Genomic DNA, 22,673 nt, shown 5'->3' on the forward strand with positions numbered 1-22,673 from the left:
AGTTGATGTTGCATTCTTGAGTGAGTGATGTTCAGAATTCCTATTGTTAGGAACGTACCACGCCTGTAAGGTGATTGGCCAAGGAGGAGGAAGCGTTCGTTGTTGCGGGAATGAGGAATGAGGATAGACGTGCGTGTAAAAGGAACGAGTATAGGTTGCTCAATAAAAAGGGCAAACAAGAGCGCCATACTTGGTGTGCACTTCTTCTGGACGCTACAATACGGTTGGCCGACAGGAGCAAACGTCCTAACACAGAAATGATCCAAAGCTAAAAACACGTTATAAAAAAAACAAAAACACACGCAATGGGAAAATGCTGCATGCACTAAATACCGCATGAGGTAAAAGCAAATACAAAATGAAAATGCAGCAAATGCCAAAATGACACACATACTGCCTTAACAACTGTATAAGAGAAATAATGAAAGTTAGCGGAACAAAGCGGAATTTAGCCAAGTTACCATGGAAACCCAACCTGAGGGCTTTGAGGGACTGAGCATTTGGAGGTTACTGCTAGGGATGGGAAAATATAGATATGGCATTATGTCACAATGCTTGATTCTAACGATAAAACAAACGTTATATGTATTACTATCCATCCATCCATCCATCTTCCTCCGCTTATCCGAGGTCGGGTCACGGGGGCAACAGCCTCAGCAGGGAAGCCCAGACTTCCATCTCCCCAGCCACTTTGTCCAGCTCTTCCTGGGGGATCCCGAGGCGTTCCCAGGCCAGCTGGGAGACATAGTCTTCCCAACATGTCCTGGGTCTTCCCCGTGGCCTCCTACCGGTTGGACGTGCCCTAAACACCTCCCTTGGGAGGCGTTCGGGTGGCAACCTGACCAGATGCCCGAACCACCTCATCTGGCTCCTCTCGATGTGGAGGAGCAGCGGCTTTGCTTTGAGCTCCTCCCGGATCGCAGAACTTCTCGCCCTATCTCTAAGGGAGAGCCCCGCCACACGGCGGAGGAAACTCATTTCGGCCGCTTGTACCCGTGATTTTGTCCTTTCGGTCATGACCCAAAGCTCATGACCATAGGTGAGGATGGAAATGTAGATCAACCGGTAAATTGAGAGCTTTGCCTTCCGGCTCAGCTCCTTCTTCACCACAACGGATCGGTACAACGTCCGCGTTACTGAAGACGCTGCACAGATCCGCCTGTCGATCTCACGATCCACTCTCCCCCCACTCGTGAACAAGACTCCTAGGTTCTTAAACTCCTCCACTTGGGGCAGGGTCTCCTCCCCAACATGGCACTCCACCCTTTTCCGGGAGAGAACCATGGACTCGGACTTGGAGGTGCTGATTCTCATTCCGGTCGCTTCACACTCGGCTGCAAACCGATCCAGTGAGAGCTGAAGATCCCGGCTAGATGAAGCCATCAGGACCACATCATCTGCAAAAAGCAGGGACTTAATCCCGCGGCCACCAAACTGGAACCCCTCAACGCCTTGACTGCGCCTAGAAATTCTGTCCATAAAAGTTATGAACAGAATCGGTGACAAAGGACAGCCTTGGCGGAGTCCAACCCTCACTGCAAACGTGTCCGACTTACTGCCGGCAATGCGGACCAAGCTCTGACACTGATCATACAGGGAGCGTACTGCCACAGTCAGACAGTCCGATACCCCATATTCTCTGAGCACTCCCCACAGGACTTCTTGAGGGATGCGGTCGAATGCCTTCTCCAAGTTCACAAAGCACATGTAGACTGGTTTGGCAAACTCCCATGCACCCTCAAGGACCCTGTATTAATATCAATTTTTGAAAATAAAACAAAAATATGAATTTCATCATGGTATTTATTGCTCCGATACAGCTAAAAAGTTAAAGTGCCAATGATTGTCACACACACACTGGTGAGATGATCTACCTCTATCCATCCATCCATTTTCTACCGCTTGTCGCTGGAGCCTATATCAGCAGCATTCGGGCGGAAGGCGGCGTACACCCTGGACATGTCGCCACCTCATCGCAGGCCCAACACGGATAGACAGACAACATTCACACACCGGGTCAATTTAGTGTTGCCAATCAACCTATCCCCAGGTGCATGTTTTTTGGAGGTGGGAGGAAGCCGGAGTACCCGGAGGGAACCCACGCAGTCACGGGGAGAACATGCAAACTCCACACAGAAAGATCCCGAGCCCGGGATTGAACCCAGGACTACTCAGGACCTTCGTATTGTGAGGCAGAAGCACTAACCCCTCTACCACCGTTCTGCCCATCTACCTAATTTTCAAAAATCTTGGTTTAGTATTATACGTTGAATGTAATTATGATGAACATAATCAAGGCAAATTTAGTCACTGGTCTTAAAAGATTTCCGGCAAAAAAAGTCACTATCAGCAATACTTGCCTACTTAAATATTGGATCAATACCAACATTCACAGTACCACCCATCTCGAGTAGATAAGTTGGTTACTTTTGAACCTCCACCCCAAATCACACCTCACTCCAACCCACTTCTCTAAAGTGGGCTGGCTCAGGGTGGAGGATAGAGTAAAACAACTTGCACTGAGCCTAGTCTATAAAATCCGCTACACCTCCCTGATACCAAAGTACACGTCAAACTACCATATTTCCTTGAATTGCCGCCGGGGCGCTAATGAATTTAAAACCTCTTCTCCCTCCTGCGCTTACCAAAGGCATGCGGTAAAAGTAAGCATGCACTAATTATTTTAAAACCTCTTCTCACTCCGGCACTTACCAAAAATTTGAGTGTGATGTAAGCTTGGACCTTAAATCCTACTGAATAGCTCTAAATCTTCTTCCCTTTATGCAATTTCAAATTACCGGTATACAAGTCAGCCTCCTCCATTTGAAAATGATGACAAGGGTAGTGTCACTCGTGACGTCATGAGTTTGACCAGGCGGTAATACTAAGCATGCGCTAATTATTTTGCGAAGTGAGTTTGAACCGGCAGTATTTCAAGGCAGGCGCATACCGTTCTATATGCCCTGCGGCAATTCAAGGAAATACGGTACTTCCTTAACGTAAATGACCGCCATAACCACAACACGAGGGGGAGCTCCACAAACCACGTTAAACCCAGATTCCATTCCAACAAAGATCTTAACTCATTCTCTTTCTATGCCACATCAATGTGGAATGCACTCCCAACAAGTGTAAAAGTAAGTGAATCTCTATCCTCCTTCAAAACCGCTCTAAAACAACACCTCCAGGCAACTTCAACCCTTTACTAATAATACCCTCCCCCATTCACATCCCATATCCCCGGATTGTAAATAACCTAATGTAAATAATCAAATGTATTTCTAATGTATATACTTGTTCTTATGCTATCTGAACTCACCATGTTCTCTGCTCGCTGTACATATCCTATTAAGTAAGACCTACACTGTTTCAATGTCCATTTCATTGTTGATGACTGAAGTACTGATATCAACCAAAGCTCCTCATCCCACCCCCGGATTGTAAATAATGTAAATAATTCAATGTATATACTATGATGATTAACCTGTGTGATGACTGTATCATATTGATAGTATATATTTGTACCATGAATTGATTAATGTGGACCCCGACTTAAACAATTTGAAAAACATATTCGGATGTTACCATTTAGTGGTCAATTGTACGGAATATATACTGAACTGTGCAATCTACTAATAAAAGTTTCAATCAATCAATCAATCCCCTTCACTCATCTACATTGTTAAGTTGGATTATTCTCCTGATATGTTTCAATATGTTTGATGTGATATTGTAGTAAACACTGTGTAAATATAAACTATCCTGCAGTAAATCAACACTGCCTAATTTGTGATCGCATGCAGAAGTATGTAGACTGACTGCCGGTAACTGAAGAACTAAGAAACAACAGACATTATGGTGGCTCAGTATGAACTTCCCATAGTTGCTTTCAGAGGAGATCTATTTTTGAATGACTTCTCTATTTAAATTGTCTTCTGTTTTTCTAAAATTGTTTTAGTCGGGCTTTTAGTGGACTGAATGACCATATGTGTAGCATCACGTGTGTATATCAAAATTGGGGCCCTGCGGTTTCCTGAGTAATTAGATCTTAAAAGGGCGTGTCGAGTCAAAATCCCGTTAAACTGATTTGTTCAGGGTCCCGAATCATGAGAGTGCAGTCAGATCTGTTACAGTTTACACTTTTTTCTTCAAACCCCTTAACAAGTGTTGACAAAATGACAGTTATTTGTTAAGTGGCTCAAAACGCCTCCTTGTGATCCAATGATGGCCAGAGTAGTGAGTCCCTCCAGGAATTTGGAATATTGCGATTCATGCAAATCCAACCAATCTCCGCTAATTATGTGCGGCCTTGCAACTTTGTCTAATGCTTGCAACTTCTCCGTAAATTTTGCCCAATCAAATTTGTCATATGACCAGCACTCAAACGCGCACATCAACTGTTTAATCAAAAGTTGTGTTTGTTTCTTGTGTGGACAAATCAGGAACAACGTCTAACAATATATCAACTCTTTATTGCTCAAACGGTGCAACTGTCATCCTCACGCATAGCTCAGACATACAGTATGGTGAATTTCATTTGTATTTGGAATTTCAATTGGATCGCCCCTTGAACTCTTTTTTCTGACTCGGAAAGTCGAGCATTCTCACCACCCCCCAAATGTTTCTTAAAAATGGCTGTTCTAGATGCAAACAATGATATATGCTTCAATAGTATCCGTTAACACTTTTGATTTGTTTATGTTGCACTAAATCTGCCATGTACGAGGGGTATTGTTGAACGTTTACATATGGTAGTGTTATTGTAGCATAAACTACATTTATTTCATGTGTTTTATACCTTCTACACTGTTAGCAATAGTGTCTGTTTTTCCTATTCATCCATAGTCTTTGAAGGCTGGAGAAAAAACGTTTTCACACGTTTCTTTATATTCAGACAAGGCAAGCGCAAAGATAGCTTTCATGGACATAGCCATCTTTATTTCCCACCTCGGCTGTGATGTCAATCCCAGTTCCGACTTCCAGCTTATGAGGTAAATAATAAACAGCATTACTGCTACCTTCTATAAAATGTAGTATGTACAGTTTACATGTATTTATACATTCATTTAAACGTGAATTAACCAGGTTAAGAACCAATTTTCATTTGCAGTGCTGACCTAGCAAAGAGGCGTAATTTATTGTAGATTTTATACATGTTGAAGTGTAATGATAATCTCTAATTTACCAATACAAATGAGTGGTATAGATTGTTTGCGCGTGTAAATGTTTTGGAACATAAATTAATTTATTTTTTTTAAGGGTAACATTCACAGAAAATGTCTGCAACTTGTGGACGACAGAGCAGTTAGGAAGCCTTTCGTGGGTGTATCTTTCTATAATTATAATCACTTATTAGTAATATTAGTTTTAATGAATAATTTGTTATTTGACAACGTGCTCTACGTATGTGCTTTTACTCCCCTCAATAATTTCTAGATGCGTTAATTTAAATTATTTTCCAGGGTGGACGCCTCAAATGTGGCGTTTTTTCTTCGAATGCTCAGTGCAATGCTATGTTTTGTTTTGTTATTGTGCGTGTGTTGTTTTCGCTTCTTCTTTTTTGTACAGCACTTTGGGTTTGCCACTTGCCTGTGTGTGAAAAGTGCTGTATAAATAACATTTGATTTGATCTAGTGTCTACTTTTAAGTCAGCTTAGTATACAATGAATAAAACATCAATACAGTATTTGTTTTCCAGTTGTATGTGTTTGTTTCTTTTTTAAGTTAAAGTTACAGTTACAAAGTACACTTAAAATATTGATACCAAATCTATATTTACACAAGTTGATTTAATAACATTGAATTAAAAAAAAAAAACATTGCATTTTAGGCCACATCAATCACAAAAAATGCCCGCAAAATCATGGAAGGACTTAGTACCACGACAATCAACAAACAATAAAAAGACCAGCTTACAACCTACTCAGTGCCTAGTGGTTAGAGTGTCCGCCCTGAGATCGGTAGGTTGGGAGTTCAAACCCCGGCCGAGTCATACCAAAGACTATAAAAATGGTACCCATTGCCTCCCTGCTTGGCACTCAGCATCAAGGGTTGGAATTGGGGGTTAAATCACCATAAATGATTCCCGGGCGCGGCACCGCTGCTGCCCACTGCTCCCCTCACTTCCCAGGGGGTGATCAAGGGGATGGGTCAAATGCAGAGGACAAATTTCACCGCACCTAGTGTGTGTGACAATCATTGGTACTTTAACTTAATAACAATAGCATTCCGCTAGGGGTGCCCAAAAGGCCAAGACTACAAGACAAGTGCAATGATGCGTGTGTTGTGTAGTCAAACAGAAGAAAACTGAACAAGTTGACATCTTTTGTAACCAGTCTCCACCAAAAAGAGAGAGAGGAAAGATTGCTCATATAGAGTGACAAGGTATATGAGGGATCTTGGAGAATTTCTAAAGTAGCAGGAAATTATATGAAATTCTTGCAGGAACAAACCAGACGGTCTCTCATAGCTTCTCCTGCCATCACATAATCAGCTGTTTGAGCACATGAGTTCAAACAGCTGCCCAGATATGACGGAATGCAAGCAAAGGGGGTTGCTGGACATCTGGTTGAGCAACTAATATGGTCATTGAACCGTACAGGGTGGAAAATAAGGCTAAATGTCTCTTTTTATGGTTATGGTAACTTGTCACAGCGGCATAGCCCATGGAGCTGGGGTGTCAAAACTTTTTTTCCACCAAAGTCTGCATTAAGTTAATCACTTTGATACATTTTGTACATTTAAAATGTGCTTTTTAAACTTAAATGCTGACCTTAGCTCGCCAACAGCAGCCCCGAGGCCCAACAACAACAACACAGCACTTCCTTATAATGCACCAAAAAAGGTCACGGCGAGCGAGGTGCCTTCACAAACCCCGGAATTGTGTGCATCAACATTTGCACTGTTTCCTAGTTTTGTATTTTTGATGCAATAATTGTTACAATATGTTGCTGATTTGATCATTTATTTATAAAATTTAACTATTCAAATCATTATGCTGTTCAACTTCAATGTCACAAAATGAAAAAAACCTTTTTTTCCATTTTTGAAGTACCGGTTCAGGCATCGGCACTGTTCAAACAGAACAGATTTTGTATTAAAATGTAAACGATACCCATCCCTATGTCAATATTGATCAACTCGTCAAGTCCGGGTCCACCGTGTTCTTATTATTACTAAAAAGACACGTAAATAACCAACCACTTTTGTTCACATTTCTATGAAAAATGAGCCAGTTTTTGTCGACATGTGTCACAGTCGCTGAGCAGCATGAAACAAAAAAGCGACGTATACACTGTCTGGTTTTACAGCATTAAAATGTGCAGTGACTTCCTGTTTATGTAAAAAGTAAGATTCCAAAATAAAAGCATGGCATAATCAAACTTGGATTCTACCACATCAAGTAAAGAAATTCTCCAAGTTATTTTACTTTTTAAATATTGTTAGTAGTGTTGGGTAAACGATGCCTCGATGAGTGTATTGCACACTCACTATCTGTATTGACAATGATATGATATGGTGTTGGTGTTTCATAATAGTCAGCTGTCATCTGCTGCAATAAAACATTCATTACATTTGATCTCAAAATAAAATTAATAGTTGGCATTTGTTTCTCTTTTTAACAAATAACTGCACAGAAAGTAAATGAGCCAAATAGTAAAAAAAGAAAAAAAAAAGAACATTTACATGTACCTTACTTTACGCTGTTGATCAAAAATGATACCATTCTTTGGCAATTTTTATTTTTCTTATTTCCATTTAGATCAATGATGGTGCCGAAAACTGATGTCAAATGCAGCACACCACTCCGACTTCCTTTAGTGTTCACCGAAAGAAGCGCTTCACAGTCAATTGACACAACAGCTGTATTGGTCACGTGTTTTTTTTCCTCAAAGTGACACACACATTGAGGTATTGTGGAACACAGTATCCCTTTCATGTGTTTCATAACACATCTGTTTTTCAGTACTGTTTGACTCATAACTACTTTGCCACCGCGAGAAAGATTTATACAATTGAATACAAAAACTTTGTTAAAGGGGAACCGCACTTTTTTGGGGGAATTTTGCCTATCGTTTACAATCATTATGAAAGACAGGATGATGGATGGATTAATTTTTTTGATGCATTCTAACTTTTTAATAGAAGTCTGCTTACAGCAGAGCCAATGGGAGCTCCTCTAGTTCACCTATAAAATCCAATAAATAACCATTCCAAAACCGCCAACAAGACCCAATTTACATTTTATGATATTGTTATTATAAGCGCTAATGCAGACAAACTATTTATAGAAGTGACATGATCACTACCATGTGTCCCTTTGTTTACATCATCGAAGGGTCTGCTGCTTCCTTGTTTCCCTGCTCCCTGTAAGTTTATTCCATCCATCCATCCATTTTCTACCGCTTTTTTGTCCCTTCCGGGGTCGCTGGAGCCTATCTCAGCTGCGTTTATAATGTAGACCATAAATCATGCATCTCACCAGGATATGAGATGTCTGAGTAGGTATTCCGACAAGTTAGTATACTTTGACAGCCATTTACGACCCAAAACTGGCGATGACGACGCGAAAAGAAGCTTGTTCCCCCTAAACCCCACCCCGTTTCTTTATGAGCATTATGAGACATTCTTCATGTAACTGGGAATATATGAATATCCTGGCATCCTAATGACAGCAGACATTGTACAGTAAGTGATCATTTATTATGTTTGTTGGCTCTCATAAAGTCAAAAGAGAGTAATAATCAGTGATGAAGAAAAAACAAAAAATAGGAGGCTGCCTCCTTGCGATTTTCCTGTGGCTTCCTTTGTTTGTCCTGGCGATGGAAATTGCGGCCTGCTAGCTCGATAGTTAGGTCCCCAATGGGTGAACGGAGCCAGGTTTTTGTGGCAATTAGGACACAGCTATTTCTAACAGTATTGTTGGTAGGGACCTGAAGTCTCAGTTCCTCCATCTTGTTAGCGAGATATCCTGCATTCGCTAGAAAAAATACTCTACAGCGGTACAGCATTTCCTCAACCTAGCTAAGAATTCGGCTCTGCAGCCTCTTTTTTGTTTAGGTTCTTTACACCGTCTTTGCCGCTTGATTCTGGGTATGGTGAACCACAGTGCGCCAGGTCTTATGGCTAGTACCTCCGGTATGTTATTCCGGCGGAGAAACTCGGCTGTAATTGTGCTTTCACAACGTAATCTGACTTCTATTAGATGTTGTCTGCTACAATCACTTTTCGCCCAACGTGTCAATGCTCATAGACTTAGATTGGTCAGATCTAGTCTAGCGGTTGGTGCCAATAGACTAGACTAGTGAAGCCTTCAGACAAGCCGCTAGCCTAGGTCTGTCCAATCTAAATTTATAAGCATGAACTTATAAAGCCTACTCGGATGATAGGTGAAAAGTCTTCTAAGACAAATAAAACAGTCCATTTTAATATTAGCATTCCAACTTTTTTGTTGTTGCTAATTTTGCCCATTTTCTGTTGTTGCTAATTTTGCCCATTTTACCTGATGTATGATACTTGTTAGCATGCCATTGTAAGTATGCAAACTTATTTTGTTTTAAGCTAATGTAGGTTTACACACACATCAGTCATGTTTTGGTACTTGATGCATGCTATTGTTAGCATGCTACTGTACCATTTTAAACACATTTTTGAGGCACACAAAGAGTAACGTGTTTCAGTACTTGACCTATTTTACAGTTAGCATTTTAGCTAGCTAACATTAGCAAGCTATCCTTTTTAGCTAATTCAAATGGTGGTATTTCGTAGTTTATATTTTGTTATTTAACGAATGCAAACTGCAAGCATGTTATTGTTAGCATGTTAGCAAAGTACATGTTTTTTTTGGCTTGTTTTGCTCATACTTTTTTGCCACTATAAATATGTATTAAATGTGGGAAACCACCATTTGGTGGGAAAAACACCAGGGCACCCCTGGTCTAAAGAGAGGATAATATAACAGTTGTTGGTGTGTCAGCATTGTCACAGTCAGTACACAACATCAATCTATACATTGGTGGCGTCGATACCATGGGTATATTGATACTAAAGTGATTGGGTCAATAATCAAATGTACTCAAAATATATATTTTTCCTGATTTTGTTATTGTTTACAAACTCAGTGAACAATGTCTTGCAGACAAGACCGCAAAAAGCAAATGATTTAAATGTGTAGCAGATAGTAGTTTGTCTTTAAGTTTATTCAATGTGTAATATTATTGACTTTGTTTTGCTGAAACAATTGTATGTGATAAAACAAAACAAGGGACTACTTTAAATATAGTGTTGACATTCACTGTCAATAGCACTCACCATACATACATTGCAGCATTTACAGTTAATATTAATACCAATCTCACTGATAGATGTATCGGAACATTCCTAATAAAATATAATTTGAAAACAGAATAATCTAAACAACAGTATGCACAAATGGATGAAAACCATGTTAACAAACTGCCATAGGGGTGTCTACTTAGAGTAAAGAGGTTCCACTGTATATCCTCCGGATATCCAGCATCCTCTGCATTTGTTTTTGGTCTTTACTGTTTTATTTATTTTGGCAGTCATCCAAACACACACATGTTTACTGCAGAGCATAATGGTTGTCAGGAGATTGGTTACAGAACATTCGGAAAGTATTAACAGTGCCTCATTTTGCATTGAATACATTCATTTTTGTCTTCAACTTTTTACAGAGAATACCTCATGATATCCTTGTGAAAGGTTTTATTTATTATTTTTTGCAAATTTAGAAATAAATAAAAAAATAAAAAATAAATAATCACGTCTACACAGCCTTTACTCAATACTTTGTTGATGCACCTTTGGGAGCAACTATAGCCTCAAGTCTCTTGAATATGATGCCACAAGCTTGGCACACCTATCTTTGGGCAGTTTCACCCATTTCTCTTTGCAGCACCTTCTTAACCTCCATCAGGTTGGATGAGAAACGTTGATTTTCATTCAGGATTTTTAATAAGTGTATTAAAACATTTTTATTAAATTAGCTAAATTGAAAAAAACAACCGCAACTTTTCGCATTGTCATTATGGGGTATTGAGGACAAAAAAAATATTAATTGCATTCAGGAATAAGGCTGTAACATAACAAAATGTGGAAAAAGTAAAGCACAGTGAATGCTTTCCGTATGCACTATTTATGATAAAATATCTGAACAAAACAGTATAGTGTATATTCTATTATTATATGCATTAATGTTAATGTTAATAGTGAATCTATTTAATTTCTACAATATATGTAGGGCCAATACAAAAATGCCCACCCCCCACAATTCCTTTAACTATCTCCCTAAATCAAAACAGCCACATATGATTAATGGTTAGTGGTGCACATTTCTTTCCAGAGTCGGTTGCTCCCTACAGGAATGTGCTCTTTTCAGTCTCCATGGAGAGGAAGCATGAGATTCATACTGTTGTAGAACAAAGCTCAATGCTCAATGGATGGGTTTGCAAACCCCCCACACTCATTGTAGCAGGATTAAATAAATCAAGGCCAGTCCAGGCCCAGAAGCACGACACCCCTGCCATGGCCTTTCAGCTTCCACCAAAGAGACACGCACAAACACAGCTTGGCCCTTACACAGCCACAGGATACACTTGGAGCAATGCTCTAGTAACCTGGCTCACCCATCAACTATGTGCATGTACTGTACCACCAACACAAAGACAACAGACACAATTCTCTTCAGGCAATACACCTTGAAAAGCTGGGTTAGAATTATATTCAGCAACATTATATGTCTGTATTATCTTTTTTTTGTAGCAGCCATTCCACCGAATCAGTGCCATTTGCATCTTCAGGAATTGAAATGTATAAATGCATGCTAAAAGTAACTATTTTTTTTAAATCTAATACATGTATCTGCACATTGATCAGGTTGCATATTTAATAAAATATAATTTAAAAGATTACTTTAAACTACTGCGACAAATTTAATTTGTTGCCTAAAATGAGACATTAAAATCAAATCGAATCATTTAAATTAGTGGTTTTTTACATTTTCCAGGCCAAGGACCCCCAAACTGAAATAGAGATGACACAAGGACCCCCTACTTTTACAAACCCCGTTTCCATATGAGTTGGGAAATTGTGTTATATGTAAATATAAACGGAATACAATGATTTGCGAATCATTTTCAACCCACATTCAGTTGAATATGCTACAAAGACAACATATTTGATGTTCAAACTGATAAACATTTTTTTTTTTTTTTGCAAATAAATATTAACTTTAGAATCTGATGGCAGCAACACTTGACTAAGAAGTCGGGAAAGGTGGCAATAAATACTGATAAAGTTGGGGAATGATCATCAAACACTTATTTGGAACATCCCACAGGTGTGCAGGCTAATTGGCAACAGGTGGGTGCTATGATTGGGTATAAAAACAGCTTCCCAAAAAATGCTCAGTCTTTCACAAGAAAGGATGGGGCGAGGTAAACCCCTTTGTCCACAACTGCGTGAGCAAACAGTCAAACAGTTTAAGAACAAAGTTTCTCAAAGTGCAATTGCAAGAAATTTAGGGATTTCAACATCTACGGTCCATAATATCATCAAAGGGTTCAGAGAATCTGGAGAAATCACTTCACGTAAGCGGCATGGCCGGAAACCAACATTGAATGACTGTGACCTTCGATCCCTCGGACTGCACTGTATCAAAAACCAACATCAATCTCTAAAGCAGGGGTCGGGAACCTTTTTGGCTGAGAGAGCCATACAAGCCGAATATTTTAAAAGTATTTCCGTGAGAGCCATATAATATATTTTTTTAACACTGAATACAACTAAATGCGTGCATTTTTGAGTAAGACCAACATTTTTAGAGTATAATAAGTCTCTTATTGTTTTTAATCACATTGTTATTCTGAAGCTAACCAACAACAAATAAAATACTTCTTACCGTTATTTGCGACTTCTTGAACAGGTGCGGTAGAAACCGGGTGGATGGATTAAAATGCATGAGAATGTTTTATATTTTGAACTTTATTTTTGACACTGTGATTAACAGCGGAATTATTCATTACTTACTGTGTTAAGCAATGTCAGCTAAGATTTATCTGAGAGCCAGGTGCAGTCATCAAAAGAGCCACATCTGGCTCTAGAGCCATAGGTTCCCTACCCCTGCTCTAAACGATATCACCACATGGGCTCAGGAACACTTCAGAAAACCACTGTCACTAAATACAGTTGGTCGCTACATCTGTAAGTGCAAGTTGAAGCTCTACTATGCAACGCGAAAGCCATTTATCAACAACATCCACAAACGCCGCCAGCTTCTCTGGGCCCGAAATCATCTAAGATGGACTGATGCAAAGTGAAAAAGTGTTCTATGGTCTGACAAGTTCACATTTCAAAATGTTTTTGGAAATATTCAACATCGTGTCTTCCGGACCAAAAGGGAAGCGAACCATCCAGACTGTTATCGACGCAAAGTTCAAAAGCCAGCATCTGTGAATGTATGGGGGTGCATTAGTGCCCAAGGCATGGGTAACTTTCACATCTGTGAAAGCGCCATTAATGCTGAAAGGTACATACAGGTTTTGGAACAACATATGCTGCCATCTAAGCGCCGTCTTTTTCATGGATGCCCCCGCTTATTTCAGCAAGACAATGGCAAGCCACATTCAGCACGTGTTAGCGTGGCTTTGTAAAAAAGAGTGCGGGTACTTTCCTGGCCCGCCTGCAGTCCAGACCTGTCTCCCATCGAAAATGTGTGGCACATTATGAAGCGTAATATACGACAGCGGAGACCCCGGACTGTTGAACGACTGAAGCTCTAATGAAGTTAATTATTATTTGAACAAAAAAAAAAGGTTAAGGGTTTGAATATCAAATATGTTGTCTTTGTAGTGCATTCAATTGAATATGGGTTGAAAAGGATTTGCAAATCATTGTATTCCGTTTATATGTACATAGAACACAATTTCCCAACTCATATGGAAACGGGGTTTGTATATCTTGTATAATATTGGGTTTTAAATTAAATTGGTCCTTAAGGTACCTTCAGATCTTAAACCTAAAATATACAAACATCCATCCATCCATTTTCTACCGCTTGTCCCTTTTGGGGTCGCTGGAGCCTATCTCAGCTGCATTCGGGCGACAGGCGGAATACACCCTGGACAAGTCGCCACCTCATGGCAGGGTCAACACAGATAGACAGACAACATTCAAACTCACATTCACACTCTAGGGCCAATTTAGTGTTGCCAATCATCTTTCATCCATCCATTTCCTACCGCTTGTCCTGTTTGGGGAGGCGGGGGGTGCCAGAGCCTATCTCAGCTACAATCAGGCGGAAGGCGGTGTACACCCTGGACAAGTCGCCATCTCCTCGCAGGGCCAACACAGATAGACAGACAACATTCACACTCACATTCACACATTAGGGCCAATTTAGTGTTGTCAATCAACCTATCCCAGGTGCATGTTTTTGGAGGTGGGATACAAACATGTACTGCTAAATCACTCAGACTGTACACAGAACAATACATGGCTTAATTTATCAATCAAATAGATTATTGATAATGTTCATTTAAAGACACAAAAAAACAAATCACGGCCCCTCTGAATTATTTCTGCAGACCCATAGGAGTCCTGGACCACTTGTTGAAGAGTTCTGATGTAAATCCTTTAAAAGTGTTGTAATTTTTTTCCTACAAATTTATATAAGTACTTACAACTAACATTTGAATTTTCTTTTCTTTTTTTAAATAAATAAATCAGTAGTTAAAATTCACACTATGGTTGTTACCCTGATGTTAAACATGATTTTCAGGATTTTAAATCATACAAATTTCTGCCAGCCTTTCAAGTTCACTCATGTTTTTTTTTTTGTATATTTGACAATATTTCAAATATGCCTGTTGAGGGCAATAACATCTCAGCACAGTCCTGTTACCCAAATTAGTTGTTAAATTACTGTAATGCACAATGTCAACATGCTATGTCAGGTGGCTTTATTACACAAATGTGACAATTCTATGCTAAAACTCGCTCCTGTTATTTTTAGTCTTGTAACTCTATGTAGTCATTTTGGCTTAGGAACTTTGTACAAAAATAAAATAAAGTTTACTAAAATAGGCCAATACCAATTTGGAGATTATGTATATTATCAGATTTACAGTTGAAAAAAGACATACATTGAAGTTTATTCTTAACTTTACAACAAGACAATGGCATCAATTCAGTGGAAATAGCATGGGACCCCTAGAGCAATTATTTTGGAATGAAGCATGCACCTGGGTATAGGTTTATTGGCAACACTAAATAGGCCCGAGTGTGGGAATGTGAGTGTGAATATTGTCTGTCTATCTGTGTTGGCCCTGCGATGAGGTGGCGACTTGTCCAAGGTGTAGCCCGTCTTCTGCCCAAATGCAGCTAAGATAGGCTCCAGCACCCCTCGCGACCCCGAAAGGGACAAGAAAAAGGACGGATGGAGTTAAATTACGTGCACAATAGAACAGCCTCATGGATGGGAACAACGGAGAAAGACAAACACATTGCAAATAAGTGCAGTTCATTTGACCAACATCTTTTACACATACTGTACCCTAGTACTGAGTCATACTGCAGGGCCAGTCTGACGCTACACTGGTTAAATATATTGGATGGTATATTGTAAGAAAAAAAAAACAATAACTCACATCCGATTTGATCCCAAACTACCAGAAATGGTGATGTACACTATGTTAACTGAGATGCAGCGGCTGTAATGTACTGTAGAACTAGCTAACACAGTCACTTGTGTGCATTGAAAAACTGAATCATCCCACATTTAGAAACAAAGGTATGCATCCTAAAATCGACTATGTCCTGTATTACTGTGAGAATCAAGAACAGCTTACGAAACCTTAACAGAAATAATGAATGACACAGCGCTGTCTCTCGCCTAATGGCTGTGCTCGAAGTTGCAAACAAAAACGTAACTTTCGAGCCTCCCCACTCTTAGTTGGCGCAGCAGATATCAGAATGTACCTCAGAAGATCCGACCAAAACATCTGGTCTGACTCGCTAACATTAGCTTACAGCTAGAGATCGACATAACTTTGTTGAACAACCATTTAAACAAAAAATGTGTGTATGAAATGCAACCTCTGGGAATAAGAGGTGATATTTGTTGATTTAAAAAAATAAATCAACAACAACAACAACTTGACTGAACGTTAAAGTAGCAAACAACACACAAAAAAATGTTGGGTTTAAAAATAACCCAATTTTGACCGAACTGCTGGTTCAGAGAAGGACAAACCCCTTATTTGAGTTATTTTATCTCAACAATTTGGGTACATTTTTTTCAACACAAATTTTGCGTTGATTATTTAACCACAAAGTTGAGTTATAACTTACTTATTGTTGGGTTATTCCCAACCAAACAAAGTTGAATTATGCTAACTCAATGTTGGTTGATTTATAACCCAACTATTGGGTTGAATGTATTTAACACAAAAGCTGACTTAAGGTCACTACAATGTTGGGTTATTCCAAACCCAACTATTGAGTTGCGCAATTTAGCGCTCCTTGACCCAATAGTTGGCAATAAATTATGAATGTTTCTGCTGATTTGTCCTACTCCTTCCTAACTACTGATCCAAATTATTTGAATTCCACTAAAATATACTTAAAAGCAAGATATGAGTTAACAAGAATTGACGTGTATGGTTATAGTTGTCATGGTGGGGTCACATTTTCCTGCGTGCATCGTTCTCCCAGGATGCAGACGGGACTCCGGAGGCAAAATGCAGGTAAGGAAAATATGTATTGTTCATAAAACATGCGGGATACAAACAAAAGTCCACCAGCGTGCCGATAGCACGGGAAGCTAACGAAATAGCGAACAAGAAAACCTTAGCATGTAAACAGGCAAACAAAAAGGCGAAGCTTAGCTCAGGAATCAAATTAGTAGCCGTCGCAACTGTTGCGTGGAAGCAAATAAGAAAGCCAGAGTGAGTGTGACAAAAAGCAGGGAATAAGTAACTCCCTGATTAGTGCCCTGGAGAAGGTGAGCGTCCCGAACACTAAGCAGAGGCAGGTAAAAACAATCTGCAGTCATGGTAACTAAAACACAAACCCAGGGGTGCTCAAAACAGGAACCGAGAGAGTCAAAAACTAAACAAACATGTCAGATCATGAAAATAGTAGTTCTATACAGCATATATTTTCATGTACATAAGATACGCGATTGTAAATAATGTTAATGAGAGTAATCCTTAATAAAATTCCCTTCAAGAAAAAAGTACCTTTTTAATAAAAAAAGCAATTTACCCAAAAATGCATTAGTCATTGAAAAACAACCCAAACATGGTTCATAGTTTTGAAAACCCAGAAATTTAATTCAAATAACACCCTTATTACCCAAAAAATGGATTGCTCTTTAGAAAAATAACAAAAAAATTTAATCCAACACTCGCAATTCATAAATTGGGTTATCAAATTAACCAAGCATTTTTTAGTGTGTAGACTTGTCTGTCCCATTCCAAAGCAGAAGGAATCATAATGCCAGCCAAAGACGTTAAAATAAAATCTAAATAGCGGACATTTTTCCATGAAAATATGGGGAATCTACTGATGGTGTGTTGGATAGGGAAGCAGCTGGAAGGAGATACCGTAGAAGTTTAAATATTACCGGGATGATGTCAACATGAATACAACCCTGGAACAAAGTGGTTCAATTTACATTGAACATTCATTTACAATGCTTTATAAAAAAAAACTCCACTTTTTTAATTGCATACACAGTATGGTAATTTGAATAGGGAGGAACAAACAAGTTTGGGTCTGGAGTTAGTTTTTGCGTCTGTTGTCTACCTGAACTTAGGCTGTAGTGGTTTAAGGGGTCGGCCGCCCATGCATTGTCCTGCATTACACTCTCCATCTCCAAATCTGCATGCAGCTCAATAGACAGATGCATCAACGGCAAGATGGATGGATGATCCGATGGATGGAAACATGAGAATCAGCAGAGGGAGAGAAGCACTTCAAGTTAGAAAAAACCCCAACAACTTTTACTTTGAGACTTAAAACAAGCCTCAAGAGTGCCTGAGATAATCTCAACAAACTAACATGAATACTACAGTTTACAAGTACAGGTGTGCTGGTGAAAAAGGGGGGGTGCATGGGACAGGTGGAAGTAGCCATATACCAACACGCACATGGGGGGAAGAGACTCCAAGATGCAGGCGGCGGACCAGAACACGGCGATGCTGAGACAGAGGAGGCAGAGTCAGATGCAACACGTCGAGACACATGCAAATATAACAGCGTGTCCCCAAAGTCTGCACATACAATATACATACATTACAAAAAAAACAACCTAATATTTTTGGATTATTTATATACAGAAAAACTTAACTCGGGTGTCCTGGTACAACTGGGGCTTTGAGTATTGGTCGATTGATCCAATACAATATCTACACGAATTATACATATTCTTACTATTTTGTAGTGTTGCATGTTAGAAAAAAAATAGTCAAGTGAAATATTCTGAGAAAATTGGTAGGTATAAAAAAAAGCATTAGCCTATTTATAATTAATCCTCTAGAGTGGACTATTGCAGCCTTTAAGTTAAAGCGGTAATTGTTTTTCTGCAACACCTACTGTGGTGGAGACAACAATTCATTACGTTAATCTCATGACGCAGTAAATTGAATGATGCAGAAACCTATGTTACTGGATACTTTTCTGATACACTTCTGCCATAGGGACTTTCTATTAATAGGTAACATGTAACTATTATCATTTGATACTTGTTTATATTGACAAATGTGCTGTTTTAGACTGCAATGTCATTCAATAAACACTATTGTTCTTATTTCTTGTACTTATTCCTTATGTCTAGGTTGTGTACTAGTGTGTGCTTAACTGTGTGTAGCTGCTTGATCCTGAGTGTTTACCTTTTGTAGATGACGTGACTAAAACACCAACTTTGTATGCATATTGGAGGACATTCAGATGTTAACTGGGTGACCAGCTTTGCACAAGTGAACACGCTGCAGGACTGCATGTAGCAAGCAGATATATCCCGGTAGCATTCACAGTGCTTTACCTTTTCCACATTTCGTTATGTTACAGCTTTTTTCCAAATAAAATAAATACCCCATAATGGCAATGTGAAAACGTTTTTTTTTTTGCATTTATTTATTTATTTTTTGCACATGTATAAAACAAAAAAACAACAACTAAGAAATGACATGTACATAAGTATTTTTGATGCACCTTAAGCAGCAACTTACAGCCTCAAGTCTTTTTGAATACGATGCCACAAGCTTGGCACACCTATATTTGGACAGTTTCACCCATTCCTCTTTGTCCATTCCATTTTTTGCAGAGCCTCTCAAACTCGGCCTGTTTGGATGCGAAGCGTTGGTACACAGCCATTTTTAGATCTGTCCAGAGAAGGCCAACCGGATTCAAGTCTAGGCCCTGGCTGGGCCACTGAAGGACATTTACAGAGTTGTTCTGAAGTCATTCCTCTGATATGTTGGCTGTGTGCTTAGAGCCGTTGTCCTGCTAAGAGACAAACCATCGCCCCAGTTTGATTTGAAGAGTGCTCTGGAGCAGGGTTTCATCCGGAATGTCTTTGTACATTGCTGTATTCATCTTTCCCTCTATTCTGACTAGTCTATCAGGTCCTGCCGTTGAAAAACATCCCCACAACATGATGCTGCCACCACCATGCTTTACTGTAGACGTGGTGTTGGCCTGGTTATGAGCAGAGCCTGGTTTTCTCCAAACATGACACCTGGCATTCAAGCCAAATAGTTCAATCTTTGTCTGATCAAACCAGAAAATGTTGTTTCTCATGGTCTGAGAGTCTTTCAAGTACATTTTGTTTATTGTCTAGCCATTCTACAGTAGAGGCCTGATTGGTGAATTGCTGCAGATATGGTTGTCCTTCTGGAGTATTATCCTCTCTCGACAGAGGAATGCTGTAGTTCTGACAGACTGACCATCGGGTTTTTGGTTACCATCGTAAGTAGGTCCCTCCTCACCCGGTCACTTAGTTAAGATGGCCGGCCAGCTCTCGGAAGAGTCCTGGTGGTTCCAAACTTCTGCCATTTATGGATGATGGAGGCCACGGAGCTCATTTTGACCTTCAAAGCAGCAGATAGTTTTCTGTACCCCTTTGCCAGCTTTGTGCCTCGAGACAACTCTGTCTCAGAGGTCCACAGACAACTCCTTCGACTTCATTCTTGGTTTATGCTCTGACATGCACTGTCAAGTGTGGGATGTTCTATAAAGACAGGTGTCTGCCTTTCCAAATCATGTCCAACCAACTGAATTTACCCAAGGTGGCCTCCAAAAGTAACTCACTGGAAAAATATGTATGTTTCAACAAGCTTGTTTTGTTATGTTAATTAATGATATTTATTATTATTATTTTATTGTTGGACTCTAATGAAGTTGTAGGAACTTCTCAGGGATGATCAGTTGAAACAAGATGCCCCCTAGCTCACGTTTGAGCTTCATGGCAAAGGCTTAAAATAGTTATGTATTTGTGATTTATTTGTAAAAAAATATTTTTACATTGTCATTATGGAATATTGTGTGTATCAATCATCAATCAATCAAAGTGCCGTCGGTGAGTTAGGATGAGAAAATTCAGCGCTTTTTTTTTCCTACCGATGCCGTGCTGTAACCGACCTTTGTGCTCATTGCTAACAAACACGTCAATCGTGTGGGACTCAAATGTTTCAGACAAACATGTAATGCATACTATTTGCACCAAATGTTCTGCAAACATGCTGTGAGGAGGGGAAAAACTTAGAGCCTAAATACATTAAACCTTACCAGCCACATTAATTTTCAGCATTGCAAAGACGATGATTTTAAAGCCTACAAAGACGCACGCTTCCTGCTAAAGTAGAGCCTGCTGCAAACAAAGGTCAAAATCATAGATAATTTATTTGTATTAGTATCAGTTTGATTCCGCCTGAGTGCAGCAGGGATAGGCTCCAGCCCCCCTACCACCCGGACAGGGACAAGCTGTAAAAAATGGATGGATGGAGGGATGGTATTAGCTTGAGAATTATTTTTCGTACATGCCTAATGTATTATTTTTTTAGTTCCAGTTTTAAAATCTGTAAAGCCATTCACATAAAAGCTTGAGTAATTTTACGTTTTGCATTTTGTTGCCTTACTGTACCCGAACCGAACCCAAAGAGGCCTGTATTTGGATTATAATGTACTCTTGAGGGACACCCCCCTTGTGTCTAATTAGATATGCATACATAGGAAAAAGTGAGAACCAATGTGCAATATGCATGCATGACCAAGCAGTGCGTATGGGAGCTGGATAGAGTGCTGACCTATCAATAATCTGTGGAGTGTTTTTCATGCACTCCAAGTCAGAACATTCTGTTTAGCTGGTTAACATTGGATTATCATCAGTGGATAGTACGAATCGTAATAATACATCATTAATATGAGAATTATTTTAATATTAGTGAATGTCCTAGAGACCCCCGTCTTTAAGAACTATTGACATCTCTGTTCCTAACTTTAATCAAGGGCCCTTTAACTCACAAGAGTTATGGGCAATGAGTTGCAAAAGTGAAACTTAAACATAACATTCTCCTTTGCTGCAACAGATATATATATATATATATATATATATATATATATATATATATATATATATATATATATATATACCCCATCCATTTTCTACCGCTTATTCCCTTTGGGGTCACGGGGGGCGCTGGTGCCTATCTCAGCTACAATCAGGCGGAAGGCGGAGTACACTCTGGACAAGTCGCTACCTCATCGCAGGGCTAACACATTCACACACATGGGCCAATTTAGTTTTGCCAGTCAACCTATCCCCAGGTGCATGTCTTTGGAGGTGGGAGGAAGCCGGAGTACCCGGAGGGAACCCACGCAGTCACGGGGAGAACATGCAAACTCCACACAGAAAGATCCCGAGCCTGGGATTGAACCCAGGACTACTCGGGACCTTCGTATTGTGAGGCAGATGCACTAACCCCTCTGGCACCGTGCTGCCCTATATATATATATATATTTTTTACATTTACACCTTTCTTTATCCTTGTTCCAAAATGTTGACGTTGTGTGTGAATGCTTATAAATGACCATTGATGACAGTCATTTATATGTGTTGAGTGAAGTGTTTTAAGTTAGGTTTGCCTCTATCCAGGTGCAAAGAAACATTTCGTATTTTTGATAGGGCGTGTGGGTAAGTCTTAGACATTCTTAATTTGATCCAAGCAATCTTTTTATTGAACTCTCATGGCTATATAAATTTTATGTTAACATTTATGACGTCTTTTCCAATAACTTACATATTTAGATGGCAGGGAAAAAAAAAATCTTCAACCTTTACAATAGCACAGCGGCTATACTGTAAAACATCCCCACACACCCTGCACTTTGACGCCCCTACCTGGAGGCATTTTAATGGCGAGAACCAGGTGCAATTATTTCATTCCGAGGCAGACAGATTGTTGTTAGTGGTGGTCATAATTGATCAATCTTTGAATATACAATTTTCACAATCCTGCATTTCTATACAGAATTTATGATCAGCATGGCTGTTCTTAAATTACACATCAGCCACCACTTTGTGTTAAAAATAATGTTAACATTTGGAATATCCCAGCTCAACATAAGTGCTTATTGGCTCCCATTTAAAA

The 22,673-nt window shown here is 39.5% G+C and overlaps 1 protein-coding gene across 3 annotated transcripts in view; it reads right to left on the minus strand.

The window, feature by feature from the left end:
- The window catches only part of arhgap32b (Rho GTPase activating protein 32b), a 308,797-nt gene that overhangs the window by 71,115 nt on the left and 215,009 nt on the right, over window positions 1–22,673 (minus strand). For 2 of the 3 annotated variants that reach the window (XM_061898081.1, XM_061898083.1), the window contains 2 exons: window positions 18,174–18,224; window positions 17,830–17,904 (listed from right to left, as the gene is read on the minus strand). The exons of the other annotated variant lie outside the window; for it this stretch is intronic. In XM_061898081.1, the coding sequence (XP_061754065.1) occupies window positions 17,830–17,904; window positions 18,174–18,224 (126 nt within the window). The remainder of the gene's footprint in view (window positions 1–17,829; window positions 17,905–18,173; window positions 18,225–22,673) is intronic. 3 annotated transcript variants of the gene reach the window in all.

This window comes from Nerophis ophidion, linkage group LG04 (assembly GCF_033978795.1).
Source record: "Nerophis ophidion isolate RoL-2023_Sa linkage group LG04, RoL_Noph_v1.0, whole genome shotgun sequence".
In the NCBI taxonomy this organism is placed as follows: domain Eukaryota; kingdom Metazoa; phylum Chordata; class Actinopteri; order Syngnathiformes; family Syngnathidae; genus Nerophis; species Nerophis ophidion.